General features: G+C 46.2%; 1 protein-coding gene across 1 annotated transcript in view; it reads left to right on the top strand.

Moving 5' to 3' along the window:
- SLC24A3 (solute carrier family 24 member 3) overlaps nucleotides 1–20800 on the top strand; it is a 512775-nt gene that overhangs the window by 52240 nt on the left and 439735 nt on the right. The window contains exon 2 of the mRNA XM_008962961.5: nucleotides 17417–17545. Within this exon, the coding sequence (XP_008961209.3) occupies nucleotides 17417–17545 (129 nt within the window). The remainder of the gene's footprint in view (nucleotides 1–17416; nucleotides 17546–20800) is intronic.

Here is a 20800-nt window from a genome sequence, read left to right on the forward strand (position 1 = left end):
AATAAAGTGGCTTTGTGTTTAAACGAAAGCTTCACTGCCTGTCCTCCCCTCAGTTCTGTCTTTCTCACTGTGAGGCATCAAGAGGATATTTTAGTTCTGGTGTCAAGTTCCAATGGTGAAAGGAGAAGAGAGAAACATTATCAGAAAATCTATGGGCCAGGGGCGGTGATGGCTCAGACTTGTAATCCCAGCGACTTGGGAGGTTAAGACAGGAGTTCGAGACTAGCCTGGGCAACATAGTGAAATCCCATCTCTAAAAAAAAAAAAAAATGCTTACTGTGGTGGTGCACGTCTGTAGTTCTAGCTAGCTAATTTCCACCACTACACTCCAGCCTGAGTGACAAAGCAAGACCCTGTCAAAAAAAAAAAAAAAAAATTATCCACTTCTATGGCTCTGGACCAAACACATCTTCCCACTTGTTTTAAGAGACATTGTTTCCAAGATGAGGTCAAGGTTACCTTCAGGGCTGACATCACTTGGTGTCCCTCAAGACAGACCCTCGGCTCTCCTCTGGTGCCAGCCTCAGGTGCCATGGGCAGTTCAGTGTAAGCTCAGACTCTCATTGCAATACAGCATTGCCCCAAGCATACGCTATGTGTCTCTCTGCTTCCTGGCTCAGGGCCTTCCTGAGAGGTGGGAGCCAGCTTGACTCACTCAAAAGTGCAGTCTGCCCAGCACTTTGGGAGGCCGAGGCGGGTGGATTGCCTGAGCTCAGGAGTTCGCGACCAGCCTGGGCAACACGGTGAAAACCTGTCTCTACTAAAATAAAAAAAAAAAAAAAATTAGCTGGGCATGGTGGCATGCACCTGTAGTCCCAGCTACTCAGGAGGCTGAGGCAGGAGAATTGCTTGAACCTGGGAGGCAGAGGTTGCAGTGAGCCAAGATCGCGCCACTGCACTCCAGCCTGGGCGACAGAGCGAGACTCCATCTCAAAAAAAAAACAAAAAACAAAAACGTGCAGCCTGGACTCTGGGGAGTTTGTGCTCCTGGAGCAAACCTCACCTAGTGAGGAACGGAAGCCACAGCCTCATTCTTCACGTGGACAATTCTGGGAAGCATTCTCAATGCATGTCTGAGCTTCCAGAGGGATCCTGGTCTTGTTACCAGTGGCAGCAACCTTTGTAATGCATGTTTATATATGCTTTTCCCCTTTATCTGTCTTGCTTTCCACTTTCTTTCACTGTTTCCTGGGATTCTCTCCAGAATAAACTACTTGCACCCAAGTCCTTATCTCAGACTTGGCTGTTGGAAAACCCAAACCAGGACACCTTTCAACGTTGCAAACACTATATTGCAACGTAAAGCATTACTGCACTACTACAATGACATCTGAGGCTTTTGTTTGTGTGACTGAGCCAGCCTCTGCTGTCAGTTGGCCCAGCCTAGCCAGGTATTTTGGGGGGCTAGGTGTCAACTGTCTTGCTCCACCATCAGTGGCCAGCCTTCTCCCCTTGTAGCTTGTACTTGAAACTTTTATGTCCCATAGCCATCTTAATTCACAATTTCCCCAGGGCTCTTAGAGCTTTATTACTGTGATTCATAGAAGCCGCTTGAGAGGCTCTGTGTTCATGGCATGGGGAGGGACATTCATGCAAAGAAAAGAAATAGCTCTCTGCAGAGCAGTGCACTATGTTGGGCACAGGATGAAGCCAGGAAGGGCTGGGGAAGAGCGTTACTGGGGTTCTGTTTGGGATTTCAACAGACTTTACATGGGATGGGATTTTTTTTAAAAGTAGAAGCATGTATCAGCTATGAGCTTCTCAGGTGCTCTTAGAAAAAAGCCAGCCCAATCTGGCTCAGGCTAAAAAGGGAATACATTGCAACATGGAATCGAAAAGTTTATGATTAGTCTGGCTTCAGGTATCAGGGGCTGAAATGTGATGACATCAGGACCTTGCTTATCTCTGTCCTTTGGTCTGACTGTACTCACCTTTATGTGCCATCTGCGGACTCTCAGCCTCCAGGCTCTCCTACTTCCAGGTTCAAGGTCACTGGGACAGAGTGGGTGAGTCTCTTTCTGGGAGCTCTGCTTTGATTGGCCTGGCTCAGTTACAGGCACCTCTCAGAACCAATCATTATGGCCTACAGGATGTGGGACTTTGGCCTTTAGTTCAGGCAGCATCTTTGCTGGTGGTGCAGTGGGTGGGTGGAGCTTCCTCCCAGAACAGGTAGACTTGGCAGGAGGGAGGGGTCTCTCCTAAAATGAAAATCTGAGGTTGATTCTAACCAAGGGAGAGGGGATGCTGGGAGGGGGAAGTGCAGGCACCAAACTCGCAGTGTAGTTAACACTTTAAATTTCCCAGTGGAGTTTTACTGAATCTCTCCTCTGTGCAAGTACTGGGGCCAATAAGAAAAAAAAATGATGTCATCAGGAAGCTTATAGTCTAATAGAGGAAATAAGAATCATACATAGATAACTGCAATGTAATAATTGTTTGAAGGCACATTTCTTATTACTCTGTGAGCAGATGAAACGTGCTTTCTCACTGTTCACATGGTAGCTGCTCTTTCTTCTCCTCACCCCTAGAGAGTCCCGATACTTGGTACTTTTGAAGAAAGGTGTTCCAGTCAGGATTGTGGAGAAGAAACCACTGTATTTCTTTTCCCTCTGCCTGACTCACTGGTGATAACTGTACTCTAGGCATGAATTAAGAAAAGCCCAGAATTAAGGAAAGACTGATTTCCTGCCCTGTTCTATAATGGCAGAGACAAGACAGCCTGAGAGAAAACAGCAGACAATTTTATACTCATACTCACAAATAAATTGGACTGTTTATCCAATCACAAAGGATGGAAGTGGCAGTGATTTTGAGAAGCCAAGTGATGTAGAGTTGTCAAATTCTACTCAATTGGAAACAAAAAAGTGTGTTTTAAAGAGAACTGAAGAAACACATTTGGCAGGTTTGCAGGGGCAAATATATTAGATGTATGAAAAATACAAGTGTTCGGAGTATATCAACAGAGCCTGAGGCAAGGCATATGTACAGCTGGAATGGACTATGTCATCTGAAGCTGTGATCCTTAGGAAAGTATATTTTTTAAGAAATTATGTTTAAGAAATATTGTAATATACATTATATATATATGTATAATGAGATATTATTTTTAAGCCTTATACCTTTGTATTTGTAAAATTTTATATTTAAAAGAGTGGTCTCAATATTACATAAACTTCAGGTCCCATAAAACCTGGATCTGCCCCAGATTTTTATATACAATGAAAGATAAATGTAATAGGAATAAAATAGCGATGAAATGAACCATTTAAAAATAATAATTATATTTTAACAGAACAAAACGTGGATTTTTCTAAACTATGATGATGTTAATGTTGTTATATTTATGGTAGTATCTTATTGAGAAAACATGATAGAATATATTTAACCATTTTGAAAATATTAGTTCCATACTTTGAGATACAGCTAACAGAAGGTCTGCTTATTTTAATTTAAGGTTGTTTATTTTAAGTTTGAAGTTTAATGGCTGTCCTACTTGTAATAGATAATTCCCCAAGATATATAGATCCAAATGGAAGAAAAGCACTATGGGCTATAACTACTAAATCAAGATAAATATTGTAAGATTTTAATATTTCAAATAATATTGGCAAATCTGCTCAACTGAGCCCATGTAAGGTGCATTATGCTGTGATAATAGGAAAGTAGGTGAGCTAGGAAGGGCACCAGGTCCATCCTGTGCTTTTCCTTCAGGTCCCTCACCTGCTGTGGGCAACAGGTGCACTTCTATTACGTAAATTATGGGATATGCTGACAAGTGCACTCGGTGCGGGTGCCATTGTGAATTCATATTTTAAATATTAAATAAATATGTATTTCTTATTTTTAGAGTGGAATGTGATATAAAGGTTCCAATATTTTCTTTCCAATCTCCAATAAGTTATGTAGCTCATCCTCCAGTAGCACACAATTCTGAAGGTGGGGGACCCTACCAGCTTTTGAACATATTATTCTACCATAGATTTAATAAAAAAGACTCTTAAAGTCCAAACGCAAAGGACCTTAGAGGTCAGCTCATTCATGCTTTTTAATATTCAGATGTGGTAATCGGGCTAAAGTGATTCAACTTCTCCAACAGCTTAAAGTTCATGATAGATCTGAGACTAGAAACCCAAACTGACACATCACCAAGATGACAAATTTCTGCTATCATAAGTCCATGTATCTTCCCATGGGGCCTCATGTGATTTCTTGGTCAACTTGAGTTGTGTTTACTTTAAATCCTGGTTGGGATGCTTCTATGCCATCACTATGCAAGATCACTATACCAAGTCACTATCATTCTTTTGGCTAAAAGGGGTTAAGGCTAGTTTTCAGTATTGATGCTCCTTTCCATTCTTTTCTACCAGTGAGACTGGCTGGCTTTCTTCTTCCCAGGCAAAGAAGGAGGCCAGAAGAAAATAAAAGTCAGACAAACTCCATCTTCTTTGTCTCATCAGAATGTTTAGTAACCTCTATCTAAAGGCCATTGCACTTTCCTTTGTCTCCTCTTGCCACTGCAGTCTTCTGACAGATTGGGGTTCTGCCTTGGTTCTTGGCCTTGGAATAGGGGACTCAGATTATGGGATAAGGCCAGTCCTTAGTTTAGTCACTAGCCACATGTGTCTATTTAAATTTAGATTTGCATCAATAAAATTAAAAATTCAGCTTCCAGTTGTATAGTCTTATTTAAAGTAAATAACAGCCACATGTGGCTGGTAGCTACCATGTTGGACAGTGCAAATATGGGACATTCCCATCACTGCACAGGGTCCTTTTGGACTGCACAGACCTAGATTGATCATCATGGTATTTGGGAGTTTCTGCCTCTCAAATGTGGGAAATTATCCTGGGGAGTGTTTCAGGAGCTCAGAAGGGGATAGGTAACCACTCACCTACCAGATGTGTCTCTGTTAATTTCCCAGTATTCCCTGGCATGTTAGATCTCAGGCCAGGTGGTCAAAGAGTAGCCCAAGAGTGATAACAAGTAGCATTTAACTGACAATTTCTGTCTGAAAGGCGATTTCAATTTCTAGGCCAGAGGCCCACATTGTTTCCATTAAATTGTGGGTGCACCTGTTGCCATCTGCCCCCCTTTGCTCCTCCCTTTCCCCTTCTTTCCAGCACCCTTTGAAAGCTGAAAGCTGTCTTCATTGTGAGACCCACTGCACAAACACCTATACAGGTTGAGTTGAATTGGCTTCCTGCACTTGAGTGTCATTCAGTATAATGGTAGTGGGTGGGGTATGGCTGACACAGATGCCCCCTGTTGCCTGAGAAACATGTGGTTCATTTCACTCTCCATCATCAGGTGAGGTGGGCACACAATTATAGTATTTGCTCCTGAGGCCTGTATAAAATAGTTGAGACCCAGCAGGCTCATGCTTTCAATGGGGGTTAACTGTAGGTCTACAGAGTTATTGCATGAAGAGAAGAACATCCTGCATGCATACCTTCATCATGACTCTTCTTCCTGCTGGACAGAACCCACTACCGGTCAGAACATCATCTTCTTCGCTTCCATTCCTACGATTTCTCTTCCAACGGCACCCATTTCATTGGGGCTGCTCTGTCCAGCCTGATTGGGAGTCCCTGGGATTGCTTGGAACTACTACACAATGCATTGCTCCTGAACTTGCATTTTCCTTTCTGAAACACAGCCCAGTTGGGGTGCACATTTGCATATGCTTGTAGTGACTCAGATCCTTTCATGTATGTGTACATTCACTTAAAAATGTGTAATTGAGCCCAGCTGCTCAAAGTGGTGCTTGGACCAGCAGCACTGGCATCCACTGAGAACTCTTGAGAAACACAGAATCTTGGTGCCCACCCCAGACCTCCTTACTCAAAGTGTACATTTTAACAAGGTCCCTACATTACATGCATGCATGCTCTTTAGAGTTTGAGACATATCTTAGTTCAGGCTGCTATAACAGAATACCACAGATTTGGCAGCTTAAAAAACAGCAGTTTATTCCTCACAGTTCTGGAGCCTGGAAGCCTAAGGTCAGGGTGCCAGCGTGGTCAGGTTCTGGTGAGGGCCCTCTTCTGAATTGCATACTGATATATTATTGTATCCTCATGTGGTGGAGAAAGGGCTACAGAGCTCACTAGGGTCCCTTTAGCAAGGGCACTAATCCCATTCTTGGGATTTGGTGGATGTATTCTGGTCTTATTACCTAATTACCTCCCAATTGGGAGTTAGGATTTCCACATATGAATTTGACACCAACATTCCATACTTTGTAAGAAGAAACCCCATATTGGACATTGTATGTATGTGAGTGTGGGAGAGAGATAGAGTTAGAGGGGGAGGGGGAAGAGAAGGGGTGGAAGAAAGAGAGAGAGAGAGATACTAGAAGAGAGGAGAAAGAGAGGAAGGGTCTTCATCAGGTGGGGCCAGTCAACATCCCTGAGCTTTGAGCTACTACAGATTGTGAAACCTGGGGAAAGACATCAATAGGCAAAGGGTGGCAGGAGAGCTTTTGAAGTCCAGCAAGGGCCAGAGGAAGCGGAGCCTGAGGAGCAAGTGTTGCCTTGGGGCTGAGCTTGGGCCCTTGAAATACCTGAAGACCATCATAAGAAAGGCAGGCTTTGAGCAGAGAACTCCTGGGCTTAGCCCTGTAGGTCATTAAAAGAACCACATTTACGTTATTTAGTAGTTCAATGGAGAAAGATGGGGATGTTCTGAAAAGAGAAACCTCTGAAACCAGGATGCTGGGACTTGATTTTGTGAAGCCTTCTGAAGCAATTTCAAAATGGGAATGTCAACCTCACTAATGATCAGGGAAATGCAAATTAAACCCACAGTGTGATACTACCTTACTCCTGCAAGAATGGCCATAATTAAAAAAAAAAAAAAAGATGTTGGTGTGGATGTGGTGAAAGGGAACACTTCTACACTGCTGGTGGGAATGTAAACTAGTACAACCACTGTGGAAAACAGTGTGGAGATTCCTTAAAGAACTGCAAGTAGAACTACCATTTGATCCAGCAATCCCACTACTTGGAATCCACCCAGAGGAAAAGAAGTCATTATATGAAAAAGACACTTGCACACGCATGCTTATAGCAGCACAATTCGCAATTGCAAAAATATGGAATCAGGCTAAAAGCCCATCAACCAATGAGTGGATAAAGAAAATATGGTATATATGCACCACAGAATACCACTCAGCCATAAAAGGAATGAAGTAATGGCATTTGCAGCAACCTGGGTGGAGTTGGAGACTATTATTCTCAGTGAAGTAACTCAGGAATGGAAAACCAAACATTGTATGTTCCCACTCATAAGTGGGAGCTAAGCTATGAGGGTGCAAAGGCGTAAGAATGACTCTGGGGACCTGGAGGGAAGGGTGGGAATGGGGTGAGGGATAAAAGACTACACATTGAGTATAGTGTACACTGCTCAGATGATGGGTGCACCAAAATCTCATAAATTACCATTAAAAATCTTATCCATGTAACCAAAAACCTCCTATTCCCTGAAAACTATTGAAATAAAAAATTTTTAAAAAGAGGACTGTTGGCAGATACGGGAGAAAGCGTATTCAGGTGGCCACTCCCATGTGGATGCTGAAGTATCTTCAGCAGGGGCTTAGGCCCTCTCCGTTTCTCCATCAGAACTTCTGCTTTCTCTGTGCTGCCCGCCCAGCCACTGGGGGTGGAAACCATTTCCCTGATCCTTGCAGCCCTCTGCCAGGCACTTGCAGGCTCTGCAGCCTCCCTTTGCTGATCCTGCCAGGAGGGTTGCCCCTCAGGGTCTGGGAGCAGTAACTCAGACTCCAGTGGTCTCAGTGAGGGGCCTTCCTGGTCCTGGGGATGTTGAAGACTGCATATTGGGCTTTAGAGATGGAGAGATCAAGCTGTGCACTGTGCCGGGAACTTTGAAGGCACGCAACAATGTCTGTGAGTGGAGCTGGGATAAAATAGGTAAGCACAGGCTGTCAGGCTTCTCCAAAATTGCTGGGCACATGAATCACCTTGTGAAAATGCAGATTCTGATGCAGCATGCTGCCTGTCTCACAAGCTTGCAGGTGATGTTGATGCCGCTGGTCTAGGGACCACACTTTGAGAAGCAAGGCTGTCATGCAGACAGTTTTGTCCAGCAACCCAGAAAATCTGGATTCTGGCTCAAGCTTGCCACTAAAATTCTTGGGCTTATCATTTAAACTTAATCCCCAGGTCAAGGGGCATGGCCCTGAGGGGTGGGACCCATGGACCTGGGATCTTTTCTGTACGCTGTGCCTCCCTCCTCCCTTGGTGGTTCAGTGATTACCCAGGTGGTAGCTCTAATGAAATGCTGGAACACAACGGCTACAGCATCCAGGCTGTCACTTTGGGAGGTGAGGAGACACAGCTAAGAAAAAAACATAACTGAATTTCCCTGGAGCTTACAACCTGCGGGTGGGGGTCAGGGACGGGTGATGGAGTAAAGATGGACAGGTTTTTGTGAAGGAAGTCCTGGAGGGTCAGGAAGGCTTCCTGGAGGAAGGGCTTCCCTCTAGAAGAAGTGGGAGAATATGTGGGCTTTCCCATCTTTGTGCCACCCTCACAACCAGCTTGCCTCGATCTGCCCAACAATCACAGCAGAATCTGCCCTTGGGACCAGTTTGGACTTCTGGCTCAGGGCTTTGGTCCAGGTGCTTTGGGCCATCCCTTGTTCCCAAGGCCACCCTTGCCAGGGGCTCAGCCAGTCTCCCCTCCTCATACCTAACCTAGGCCAGTGTGGGCGAGGCCATGTAGGGGTCGGTGTCATGTCGGACAGGAAGGCAAAGGGATTTTGATGGGAAGTAGAGAAAGAGCCAGGCCTCTCTTTGCCCTCCCATAGGGGAGTTGCACTGGGACTGGTGATGGGGCCATTCTCCCAGGGTGCAAGACACAGGTGAACCCCACAGCCTCACATCAGAGCCCTGAAGTCCCAGCTGCTGGCTTAGCCACCCCTGTCCCTTTCTCCATCAGGACTTCTGCTTTCTCTGTGCCGCCAGCCCAGCCACTGGGGGTGGAAACCATTTCCCTGAACCTTGCAGCCCTCTGCCAGGCGCTTGCAGGCTCTGCAGCCTCCCTTTGCTGATCCTGCCGGGAGGGCTGCCCCTCAGGGTCTGGGAGCAGTAACTCAGACTCCAGGGTGCCCAGGGATCTGCTGCGGATCTTGTGAGATGCAGATTCTGACTCTGGTCCAGCCCCAGGAGGTGCCAATGCTGCTCCTCCTCTGACTGGAAGACAGGGACTCCATCCAGAAGACAGAAGATCTCCAAGCCACAGGAGGCCATAGGTTCTGTTTAAATCCTCTTCCATGAGCTGTCTCCACAGCCTGTCCAATGGGCAAGGGGATACTGAGAACACCCCCTTGGGCTGGGTCAAGGTCTCCCTCTAATGTCCCCAATTCAGCAACGACAATCACAGGCATCACCTCTTAACTGGTGTAAATTTCTTGCCAGTATCAATTGAGCCTTTTCAGTCCCTCCAATAGGACAGGCCTCCCTTTAATCCAAAGGCGAAGAGGGGAGAAGGCACGAAGTGCCCTGCCTCAAGTGGGCAGGTGGCTAGGGTTGCCTTCTCCCCTCTTCCCCTCTGGGTTAAAGGGAGGCCTGTCCTATTGGAGGGACTGAAAACGCTCAACTTTCAATCTGGGTTTCCTCTTGGAGTGGAGGTGTAGTGCCTTGACACTGGTGAGAAATTTACATCCAGTGTAAGAGTTGATGCCTGTGATTGCCGCCGCTGAGTTGGGGACATTAGAGGGAGACCCTGACCCAGCCCAAGGGGGTGTTCTCAGCATCCCCTTGCTCACTGGACAGGCTGTGGAAACAGCTCATGGAAGACAATTTAAACAGAACCTATCGCCTCCTGTGGCTTGGAGATCTTCTCCCAGCCACCTTCTCTGGATATTCCCTTCTCTGACTTTCTGGAAACTTTGAGGCAGTTGAGGGGAATGAATGTATGGCCCTCTTAGCCTCTGGCTTCCTCCTCTCCTGCTGGGTTAGGAGAGCTCCATTTGGGGAATGTATGGCCCTGTTAGCCTCTGGCTTCCTCCTCTCCTGCTGGGTTAGGAGAGGTCTGTTTCGGGGATGTATGGCCCTGTTAGCCTCCAGCATCCTCCTCTCCTTCTGGGTTAGGAGAGCTCCTTTTGGGGGCTGCAACCTCTCCACAATTGGTGCTCCTTTCCAAGGACCATGAACAAAAGCACAGGGAAGCTCTTGCTTCAGCTGGAAAACCCATGAGAAAAATCTACCTGTACGAAGCCAGGGCCTCCACTGCTCCCCTCTTCACCCACAGAGGGTGAGGACACCAGGCTCATCCTTCTGAGACTTCAGGGGGAGGGGCAGGAAAGGGGTCATTTGGAGAGCAGTGCTGCTCACTCAAGTCTGCAGAAGGCGTCCGCTGGCTGCGGGCTTATGCAAACCTGACCTCCAACCCCAGGGTGAAGACCCGGGGTGTACAGAGTGGAGGCAGCTGTGTAAACTGTAGGGTGGGGTATTTATAGCCTTAGTGAGGAGCACCAAACCAGCCTAGAGAGCCTGAGTTAGTGCTGCTGCCCTTGGCTGTGTTTCTTGTGCCGTTAACTGAGTTTTCCAGACATTCTTTCTCCAGTGTTGCATTCGGCTTTACAAGACTCAGTTTCTTCATCTGCAAATGGGAGGCTGTTGCCATGGCCCTCTGAGTGCTTCAGCCAGATGGTTCTCTGCATCCCAGTTTTCTTTTTTTTTTTTCTTTTTTTTTAATTATTATTATTTTTTATTATACTTTAAGTTTTAGGGTACATGTGCACATTGTGCAGGTTAGTTACATATGTATACATGTGCCATGCTGGTGCGCTGCACCCACTAACTCGTCATCTAGCATTAGGTATATCTCCCAATGCTATCCCTCCCCCCTCCCCCCACCCCACCACAGTCGCCAGAGTGTGATATTCCCCTTCCTGTGTCCATGTGATCTCATTGTTCAATTCCCACCTATGAGTGAGAATATGCGGTGTTTGGTTTTTTGTTCTTGCGATAGTTTACTGAGAATGGTGATTTCCAATTTCATCCATGTCCCTACAAAGGACACGAACTCATCATTTTTTATGGCTGCATAGTATTCCATGGTGTATATGTGCCACATTTTCTTAATCCAGTCTATCATTGTTGGACATTTGGGTTGGTTCCAAGTCTTTGCTATTGTGAATAATGCCGCAATAAACATACGTGTGCATGTGTCTTTATAGCAGCATGATTTATAGTCCTTTGGGTATATACCCAGTAATGGGATGGCTGGGTCAAATGGCATTTCTAGTTCTAGATCCCTGAGGAATCGCCACACTGACTTCCACAATGGTTGAACTAGTTTACAGTCCCACCAACAGTGTAAACGTGTTCCTATTTCTCCACATCCTCTCCAGCACCTGTTGTTTCCTGACTTTTGAATGATTGCCATTCTAACTGGTGTGAGATGGTATCTCATTGTGGTTTTGATATGTATTTCTCTGATGGCCAGTGATGATGAGCATTTTTTCATGTGTTTTTTGGCTGCATAAATGTCTTCTTTTGAGAAGTGTCTGTTCATGCATCCCAGTTTTCAAAAAGAAAAGCAGTATTCCAGTTCATAGGGAGGGGAGAGTTAATACGTCCTCTCAAAAGGAGCTGCTATGCCCCTAAGGCCACTTCCCTGGGCTCCTGGAGCTCTGGGACAGGTGAGAAACACATACCTGAGCTTTGCAGTCAGCTCTGGCCTAGGGTCCTGGCTTGGCTGCTTACCCGCATCAGCATTCCCTGCAAGAGGATGGAGTGAGATGGTACTGGAAGGGTGCTTGGCACATAATAAGGGGCATAAAAGATAATTTTGCTGATGATGCAGCAAACTTCCTCATCTGCTGCCACCACGGTGTCTGAAGGAGTTAATCCTCTTATCAGAGAGCAGGCAGCTCCACCTCTCCACCAGGCCTGGGGCTAGTGTTTGGGAAGGGTTTGCAAGCCCTGTGGGACAAGGTTCACATAGGAGACAGTGTTAGGGTGAAGGCTGCTAGTCAAGGCTGTTTGTCAGGGGGCATGCAGGGAGATCCATTCTTGGTGTCAGAAATTCTTGGGCTCTCTAAGCCCCAGTTGTGGGGAGGAGGGCGGTAGGGGAGGAGGAGGGAGGAGAGCACAAAAGGGTGAGCACACAGCTCTGTAATGGAAACTTGGCGTCCAGCCTCACTTTGTGTCCTTCCTTAGTGCATGCGGCTTGCTTCTCGAGTTGAGAGCTTGGTTTCCTCCCCTTCTAGCCAACATCCCGTGCTATCCCCACGGCCCACTCCTGTCCCTTCTTCTTAGAGCCTGCAGTCCTGCAGACTGCCTCCACCCGTGACATGTGACATGTGAGCCTGCTGCCTCCCCTCTTCATCCCCTACCCCTCCCCTGACTAATTAGGCCAACATGCAACTTCCAGGGCCTGGCAGATGAGGAGCCAAGAATGCCATGGACAGGGGCCAAGTGTTTTTGTTGACATTGCTCAAGTATAGCTTTGTGGAGCGGCCTCTTTGCTGTAGCAGAGAAGTCCAAGGAAGCTGGAGAGGTGAGCGAGGGGAGAGCAGGGAGGATAGCCAGTGTGGGCGCCTCTCCGTATCCCCTTCACCTTCCCACCCTCCAAGCCTTCCCAGCTGCCCACCCTCTGCCCCTCCTCCCTAAGTGCAAGAAGATAGCCCTCCATGTCATAATTTGTGGGACCAGCCCAGTCTCTAGGAAATCACACTGAGCAGAGTGAGTTGCACGCAGTGGGACTTTAGAAGTGTCTTATTTCTTCGTTTGTGAACCTTTCATGGGGGATGCTCGTCCTCACTGCTGTTCCCAATTCAGTCACATGTCCCTTAACAGTGGGGATATGTTCTGAGAAATGCACTGTTAGGCGATTTTGTTCTTGTACCAACATCACAGAATGTATTTACGTAAACCTGGTTGATATAGCCTATTGCTCCTAGGCTAAAAACCTGTACGGCAAGTGACTGACTGTACTGAACACTGTAGGCAGTTGTAACACAGTGGTAAATATGTATGTATCTAAACATATCTAAATACAGCAAAGGGACAGTAAAAATATGGTGTTAAAATCTTATGGGGCTGACTGTGGTGGCTCGTGCGTATAATCCCAGCACTTTAGGAGGTCGAGGTGGGAGGATCACTTGAGGCCAGGAGTTTGAGACCAGCCTGGGCGACATAGTGAAACTCTGTCTCTACAAAAAATAATAAAATTAGCTGGATATGGTGGCATGCACCTGCAGTCCTAGATACTGGGGAGGCTGAGGCAGGAGGATCATGTGAGCCTCGGAGTTTGAGGCTGCAGTGCACCATTGCACTCCTGCCTGGGCAACAGAGCCAGACCATGTCTCTAATTAAAAAAAAAAAAAATTGACCACTCTTATATATGCCCTCCGACGCTGACAGAAATGTCATTTTACAGTGCATGACTGTAATTTCTGAGGAAACAACCATCTTTGAAATAAGACCAGTGAGACTTATTTACCTCTTCACTGCTAACCTATTATAAGGTGCAGGCTGCATTATTGAGCTACTTTACTATAGCTGTATAATTAAACCAGGATGGATTTCATCCTATCCCAGGATCTACCAAGAATTTGTCCTTTGAGGTCACTATACCTGGGTTCAAATCCTCATTCTGCTACTTGCTCACTGTGTGACCTTGGGCAAGATATTTAACCTCTCTGCCTATCAATTTCCTTATTTACAAAATGGAACTAGTATTTCCATGTAGGGTTTTCATCCATGAAGATGAAACATGGTGAAGAATGGAAAGGTTTCTGCACATCACAGACATTCAGTGAATGGAAGCCATGCTAACTACGAAATGATAGTTGATGTAGCCACGGATTGGCTCTGATCTTAGACAAATTGCTTATCCTCTGACTTATGTACTCTAAAAGTAAATTGACCCCAGAACCAACTGCCTCTTCCTAGCTCAGCAGGAGTTTTGTGAGGACAAATGAACTGTGCTATAATATTGTCAAACTTGGTTCTCTGTGGGAAGGAAATGGATGCAATGCATTGCTTCATCATTCTTCTTTTCTCAGACTCTGGTCTCTGTGTTATTACATCAGCCATCAGTGGTCAAATACACTTTTGTTGAGATAAAAGTTTGCAGGTTTTGGAATCCAGAGGTGCTGCCTTAAGAGTCTAATTCCTGAAGATATTGAATCATTATGTTTAAAAATCCTCTAATTTTCTGCTACAATAGCTGGCTTTATTTTTACATCTCTTAATTGGTATCAGCTTTTCTCTCAGAATTACGGAACCATGGAAACTTGGCATATGAAGGAACTTTGGAAGTCATTGGAAGGGATACTCCTGCTTCTTTTTAAATCTTTGGGGTCTTCCTGAGCATTAAGATTACAGTACCACAAAGCATTTCTCCTTGACCCAGAGAACAGTGGAATGGCCACGCTGCTGGCCACAGCATGACTCTCTCTTTAGGTACCGTGTAGATGGGCAGATGCCGTGGTGCTCGACCCATATTACTTGGTTCTGACCTCTTCAATGCCAGCTGGCACAGTGCAGCTTCTAGCACCTGCCTGTCATTGCCCAAGGCCTTTTTCTGGGCATCACCTTGGACATCCATGTGGCAGATTAGAAATGCTGGGGGATTATGTCCTCTTTCATCAGCTTCAACCAATGTTAGACTAGGAGTAGGTGGATGAATACCTAAGCTTCCTCACATCTTAGGTGTCCGAGATGCATGTCTACGCTGGCCCCCAAAGCTATCCAGAGAGATCAGTTTCTAGTTATTCATGATGGCAACTGACTTAAAATGCACCTACTATTAGCATTTCCTGTCCTACTCTGCTCTTCTACCAATTCTTCTTGGGATCACCTCCCGTATAAACCACCTTCTCACAAATCCTTCTCTCAGGGGCTGCTTCTGGGGAAACCCAGCCTGAAACAGAGGGGATGCCCTTCTCCACACTTTCAGATTATTTGTGATAATATGGGAGTTTAAGGCTACTAACCTTAACGTTTCTTCATGAGGTTTTGAAACTTTTTTGTCTCTGTTCATCACTATTCTTAACCATTAGAATCCACCATTCAGGTTATCCAAACTACGCAAATGCCTTGCTTTAACCTCGAATTATCTTTGATATTGTCCTCATAATCTGGGCTAAGCTGATACATGTGGCCACCATGTAGAATTTTGTATTTCAAGAGTCTGAAATTATTGTTTCTTTTCATTAGACTCCACATCCTTCCTCCATTTTTTGGGGGAAAAAACCTGGGGGGCTCTCCTGGACGATATGCATAAACTGTAATTTGATATCTTGCTAAATTTACATGTGGAAGCAGGGTCTGTGTTTGAGGAAGACCTCAGTTCATGAGCTACTGATATTATGTGCATCATGTTAGCTTAGGTGAGGTGCCCACAGGCATTGTGATTTCCAGACACTTCCATGAGTCTCACTTTCTCCACCTAAAAAGTGGGACTAATTATTTCAACACATACCTACTGAGTACCTACCCTGAGCCAGCAGTGATCAGGTGCTGGAGAGGCAATGTCCACACTCTCTTTCTTTCTTGAGCGGTGTTGTGAGGTTTGAATTCAGTAACGAAGGAGAAATCATTTGGGAAACTGAATCACTGTGGAAGTAGAGGAGAGGGCAGAATGCCCTCCAGCTCTTCAGTGACCACTTCAGACACCGTGTTGGTGTGGCTGGGTGCACCATGTGGCCTTGTGTGAAGGCCACTGGGCCCATGGGTTAGGCCCGCGTCTTGTGTTTCGATCTGTTTTCCGCCCGCGGCAACTTTGGACATTCAAGAGGCAGCATTGCCTCAGGTCGCTTCTTCAGTGCCAAGCCCCTGGAAAGAGCCACTTTGGCAGCTTGGCTTACTGTCTGTGTCTTCCCATGGCCCCATGATGCCAGGCCCCGCCTGTCATCTTTCTGCCTTCATCTTACCTGATCTGTCCATGGTGGTCAAGGCTGTTGGCTACTCTTTCCTTCCTGAAATTCTCTTTCTGCTTACCTTCCACGACACCTGCTTTCCTTGCTCTTTTCCTTCCTTTCATATCCCTTCCTGTATCCTTTTGCTCTGTCTCCTCTCTGAAGGATATTGTGTTCTTCCATTCCTTCTCCCTGGTGCCCCCTCTTCTCCACCGGGAGACCCCATTCATACATGTGCCTCCCACCCTTCCCTATTTCTGATGACTTCCCTGAGGCTTGCTGTGGCTCTGCTTTTCTGCCCGAGGTTCCTCCACTCACATTTGCAGCATTTCTAATCTGCCACATGGATGTCCAAGGTGATGCCCAGAAAAAGGCCTTGGGCAATGACAGGCAGGTGCTAGAAGCTGCACCTGTGCAGCTTCAGTGCCAGCTGGCATTGAAGAGGTCAGAACCAAGTAATATGGGTCGAGCACCACGGCATCTGCCCATCTACACGGTACCTAAAGAGAGAGTCATGCTGTGGCCAGCAGCGTGGCCATTCCACTGTTCTCTGGGTCAAGGAGAAATGCTTTGTGGTACTGTAATCTTAATGCTCAGGAAGACCCCAAAGATTTAAAAAGAAGCAGGAGTATCCCTTCCAATGACTTCCAAAGTTCCTCCCTTTCCGTGCTCTGTAGGCTCTTCAAACTCAGCATGCCCCAAACAGAATGCACTGCACTGGCCCCTTCAGTGTGCTCTTTAGCCTGTGTTCTTTCTTCTGGCACCTCCAACCCCACAGTCATTGCAGCCCTGAGCCCTGTTACCTGCTCTCCCAACCTACTTTTTCCTAGTTCATGCCTTCATCTCTTGTTCATTGAAAACATGCTGTGTGGCACTCATGAGCCTATGCTTTGGGGATGGCAAATTATGTCTTTGCTTGATAACCCCCAGAAGCAGATCCTGATGTATGTTCAATGGTGGGTGGTTCATTTGGGGGCTGGTTTCAGGAGATACTGGCAGGGGCTAGACCTCGGTGGGCTGGAGCCAGCTCTTATTGACTCAGTGGAGCTGATTGTGTCCATCTCTTCCGAATACCATTTTCAATGATGTCATGTGGGCAGCTTGGCATTGGCTACAATGGGAATATTGACACCACAGAAGTTGGCCAGTGGCTGCAAAACAGGGCTTTTCTCCCCCTTCGAGAGTTGGTTGTTAAACATTTCTCAGCATGTCACTGGGAGCAGGGAATTGAGACAGGGAAGGGGGGAGCAGTTGATCAAGTGTGCTTTATCAAGAGAGTTACACAGTAGACAACTGGAGCTTGATCCCACTGGGAAGAATCTAGAATCCAGCTTAGAACATACACCTCAAAGTCATCCCACTGGTGCGGCAAGGAAGCCTTCAGGCAGCTAGAGGCAGAGTGGCTGGGGGTGCAGGAGGGGCTGAACAAGTGATGGCTGATGAGGGCAGCGGGCATGCAGCGTCGGTAGAGGCTGAAACCCAGCTGTGAATGATGTGTGGTTATTGTCTTTGTCTCCCCAGAGCTTGACCTCATGGACCTCATAGGGGAAGACAGAAAGTGGATGATGGCGAGGAAGCTGATGCAGGTGAACGACACTCTGACTTCCGAAGATGCCGGACTCCGGAACAGCAAGAACTGCACTGAACCAGGTAACAGTGCTGGCTACTCATGGGCAGCAGCTGTCATTTTGTCTGGGTATGGCTGAGGAAGAGCCAGCTGCTGTGTGTTTTCTTAGAATTTTAATCCAGAAAGCTTCTAAAGATGTTTAGGACGGGAGTCTAAGAAACTTTCAGGTGACATCCTAAGGGACTATTAAGTTGTGTTTTGACCTCTGTGTTCATTTTCTACTGGAGCTGGGGGTAAGTCAGAGACAGTGACACTCCTGATGCGGTACTGAGATCAGATGTGGAGGCTGGTGCTGCCAAGTGAGAAACCAAGGCAGGGGCAGGATGGGTGAGGATATTTTGTGGTTACCTTTGCTTTGATCGCTTTGGTCCTCTTTGGCTGGTTTTTAATCAGGAACTTTGTTTCTATCACAGTAGAGACACAGGGATTGGGCCAGATCGTCACTCACGATGTTGATCTTCTTGGAAGAGGCGAATATTAATTTATTGGTTGTTAGATTTGATATCGATTATGCCATTCCCCAGAAATATATATGGAACATTTTATCTCTAATGTTACTAAACAGAAAAAGAAAACAAAGCAGATCAAAGGGAATGAGGAGCTGTGAGGACCCAGCCCACCAAGCCTCAGGGACGTGACAGGCATCCCTCTGGATGAATGAAGTCCCTGAAGGTTTAGACCTGGAGTCGGTAAACTTGTTCTGGAAAGGGCCAGACAGTAAATACTGTAGGCTTTGCAGGCCACATATCGCATCTGTAGTGTATTCTTAAAATAAATTTTTATAATGCTTTATCAATTTAAAAAGCATTCTTATCTCACAGGTTGTACCAAAACAGGCGGTGGGATGGAGTAGGTCTGTAGCCATATTTTGCTGCTTTGACTTGGACCTCAAAGCTCTCTGGGGCTTTCTGTCCTTCCCTGGTGGGACTTGGCCTCATGTGTGCCACTGTCAAGGGCCCAGGAGCTCAATGACATGCTGATCCTACATCCAAAGGCCTGTCTCATCTTTAGTGTCAGCATGGAAGGATATAAACAATCTCCATTGCAGCCCAAAGAGCTACAGGCTGTTGAGTACAGAAGACATGTCAGAGAATTGCAGGTCTGCGATCTGTTGGGAAGATGGGTGGGAGTGCCCTTCCCACCATACTTAGACTCTTAACAATCAGCTTTCAAGCAAAGCTGGAAAGAATTAAAAATAGTTATCTGCCCTGCCTCCACCACCACCACCAAAAAAACAAAAACAAAAACAAACAAAAAAAACACCCTATGTAGTCTGTGTTCCTCAACCTGGAGAATCCAAGGGTTACTGTGGCTGTTGTTCCATGCTCACAAGGAGCATTTTTCACTTGAAAGTGAAGCAGCACATGGGCAGCTATGTGAGTTAGAAATGAAAATGGGTATGAAGGGTCCAAGTGCCCCACTGAGGGACTGAACCACGTGTACTTTAAGAAACAGAGATTTCCAAGGACTAGCCTGAAAAGGCATGGCAGGGAAGGCACAGCTTCTGTGCCAAGAGCAGATCTGGTCCTGTAGTCAAATAGTTTTCAACATCTTTCTCCAACTAATAAGCTAATTAGGATTAATCAGCTAATAGTATTAGAAAGCCCAGGTATCACTTCTGGTATGGGAAAGAATGGAATCAGACAGGACATGGTGACCAGCTCTGAGCATTAAGTTCAGCCATATGCAGAACCAGCAAGGATGGGGGGATTCTGTTCCCTGTTGCTGGGGTGTGTTTTGGGGGCAGGTGGTTGGTCTCTCTGTGAGTAGCATTGCTCACTGTATTGGGAAATACCTTTCTCAGAGTGACAGATGTAGAAGCATAAAGCACATTCAAAGTCATTCCAAGAGTGGAAATAACTCAGCCTCACAGATAGAAAAGAAAATGTCTAGGTAGATAAAAAGAACATGAACCCGGGATCTGCCTGTGTTGGCAGGGGCCACACAGGGAAAGGGAGGAGAGGAAAGGCTTCAGGAGGAATATGGGAGGAAGCAAAAGCAAGCTGACTCATGCTGTGAAAAGCAGGTCCAAAGGGAATATGAATCCAGGAGGGACAATCTTGATTTCCTTACCTGCAGACCAAAAGAACTGGGCTTGGTTTCTGAGGCCCTTGATTCAGAACCAAATTCCACAAGGAAGATGATCATGCCTGAAACAGGAGAAGTTCTGTTCAAATCCTAACACATCAAGGGCTGGGTCAGAGCCCATGTGCTTCATGAAGCTTGCTTGGACCACCCCAGACTGCAGCATTCTTTTCTGACTGCTGCTGGTATAAAATGTCTCCACATGTGCTGTTAAATATGGACATTCAATGGCAATTTCAATTCAAATGAATTCAAACCAACTAAAATTAAATATTCAGATTCTCAGTTGCACCAACTACATGTCAAATACTCGATAGTTGGATCACAGATGACAGTACAGGTCCCAAAACATTTCCATCATCACAGAAAGAGCTATTGGACAGGGTGGTCAGAACTTGCAGTTGTCTTTGGATGTATCTCCTATCTTTCCAGCCCAATTGCAAACATCTCAAGGGTGTAGAGCAAATATGTAAATCTGAGGGCCTTATCTCTACCCCGGGTCTTAGAGTCACACTGACCTGAAGCTGTGGACTTTGGCCAAATAACCAGGTTCTCTGAGTCTCTGTGTGCTTCTCTAGAAGTTGACATCATCATTCTGATCTTTCATGATGGCTGTGAGAATTACTAATAAAGTGTGGACAGCTTAGTGCCCTGGGTTTGATGGCACTGTAGTAGGAGTGTATTCGTGAATTTCCCACCCTCTGTCCTGGGGCATCATTACGGGTGGGGCACAGTGCAAGATTCCTAGAGCAACATTCTCCAGCTACTCCCTGCAGAGCGAGTCTGTCAGCAGGCCACACCACAGGTAGCTCAGGTCTAAACAGACCGTCATCTAGACAGGAGGCTTCAGTACCATCTTCCCATGTAGGCAAGCCCTGAAGACCTCAGGCATGGCAATGAATGCCATCATCTCTGCTGCATTGACTATTTCTAACAACAGGATCAGAACATTGCCACAGACACATGTGAGCCCTGGTTACCTCCATGCCCTTACCAGAATGCTGTCGAAGCTGGCTCCTCGGTCTGGACTGGACAGATATTTTATGAAAAAAGTTGAGAGCCAAAGCACCCATAAGGTCCTGATTTAGAAGCATCATTTTAATAATATTCATCTTCTCTGCCTCTAACTTGTTGTTGGGTGAAATGGTTGAGCAGGAGTGAGGTGAGGGCAGGTTCATTCTAAAACATTGTTC

Source organism: Pan paniscus, chromosome 21 (genome assembly GCF_029289425.2).
Source record: "Pan paniscus chromosome 21, NHGRI_mPanPan1-v2.0_pri, whole genome shotgun sequence".
Classification (NCBI taxonomy): domain Eukaryota; kingdom Metazoa; phylum Chordata; class Mammalia; order Primates; family Hominidae; genus Pan; species Pan paniscus.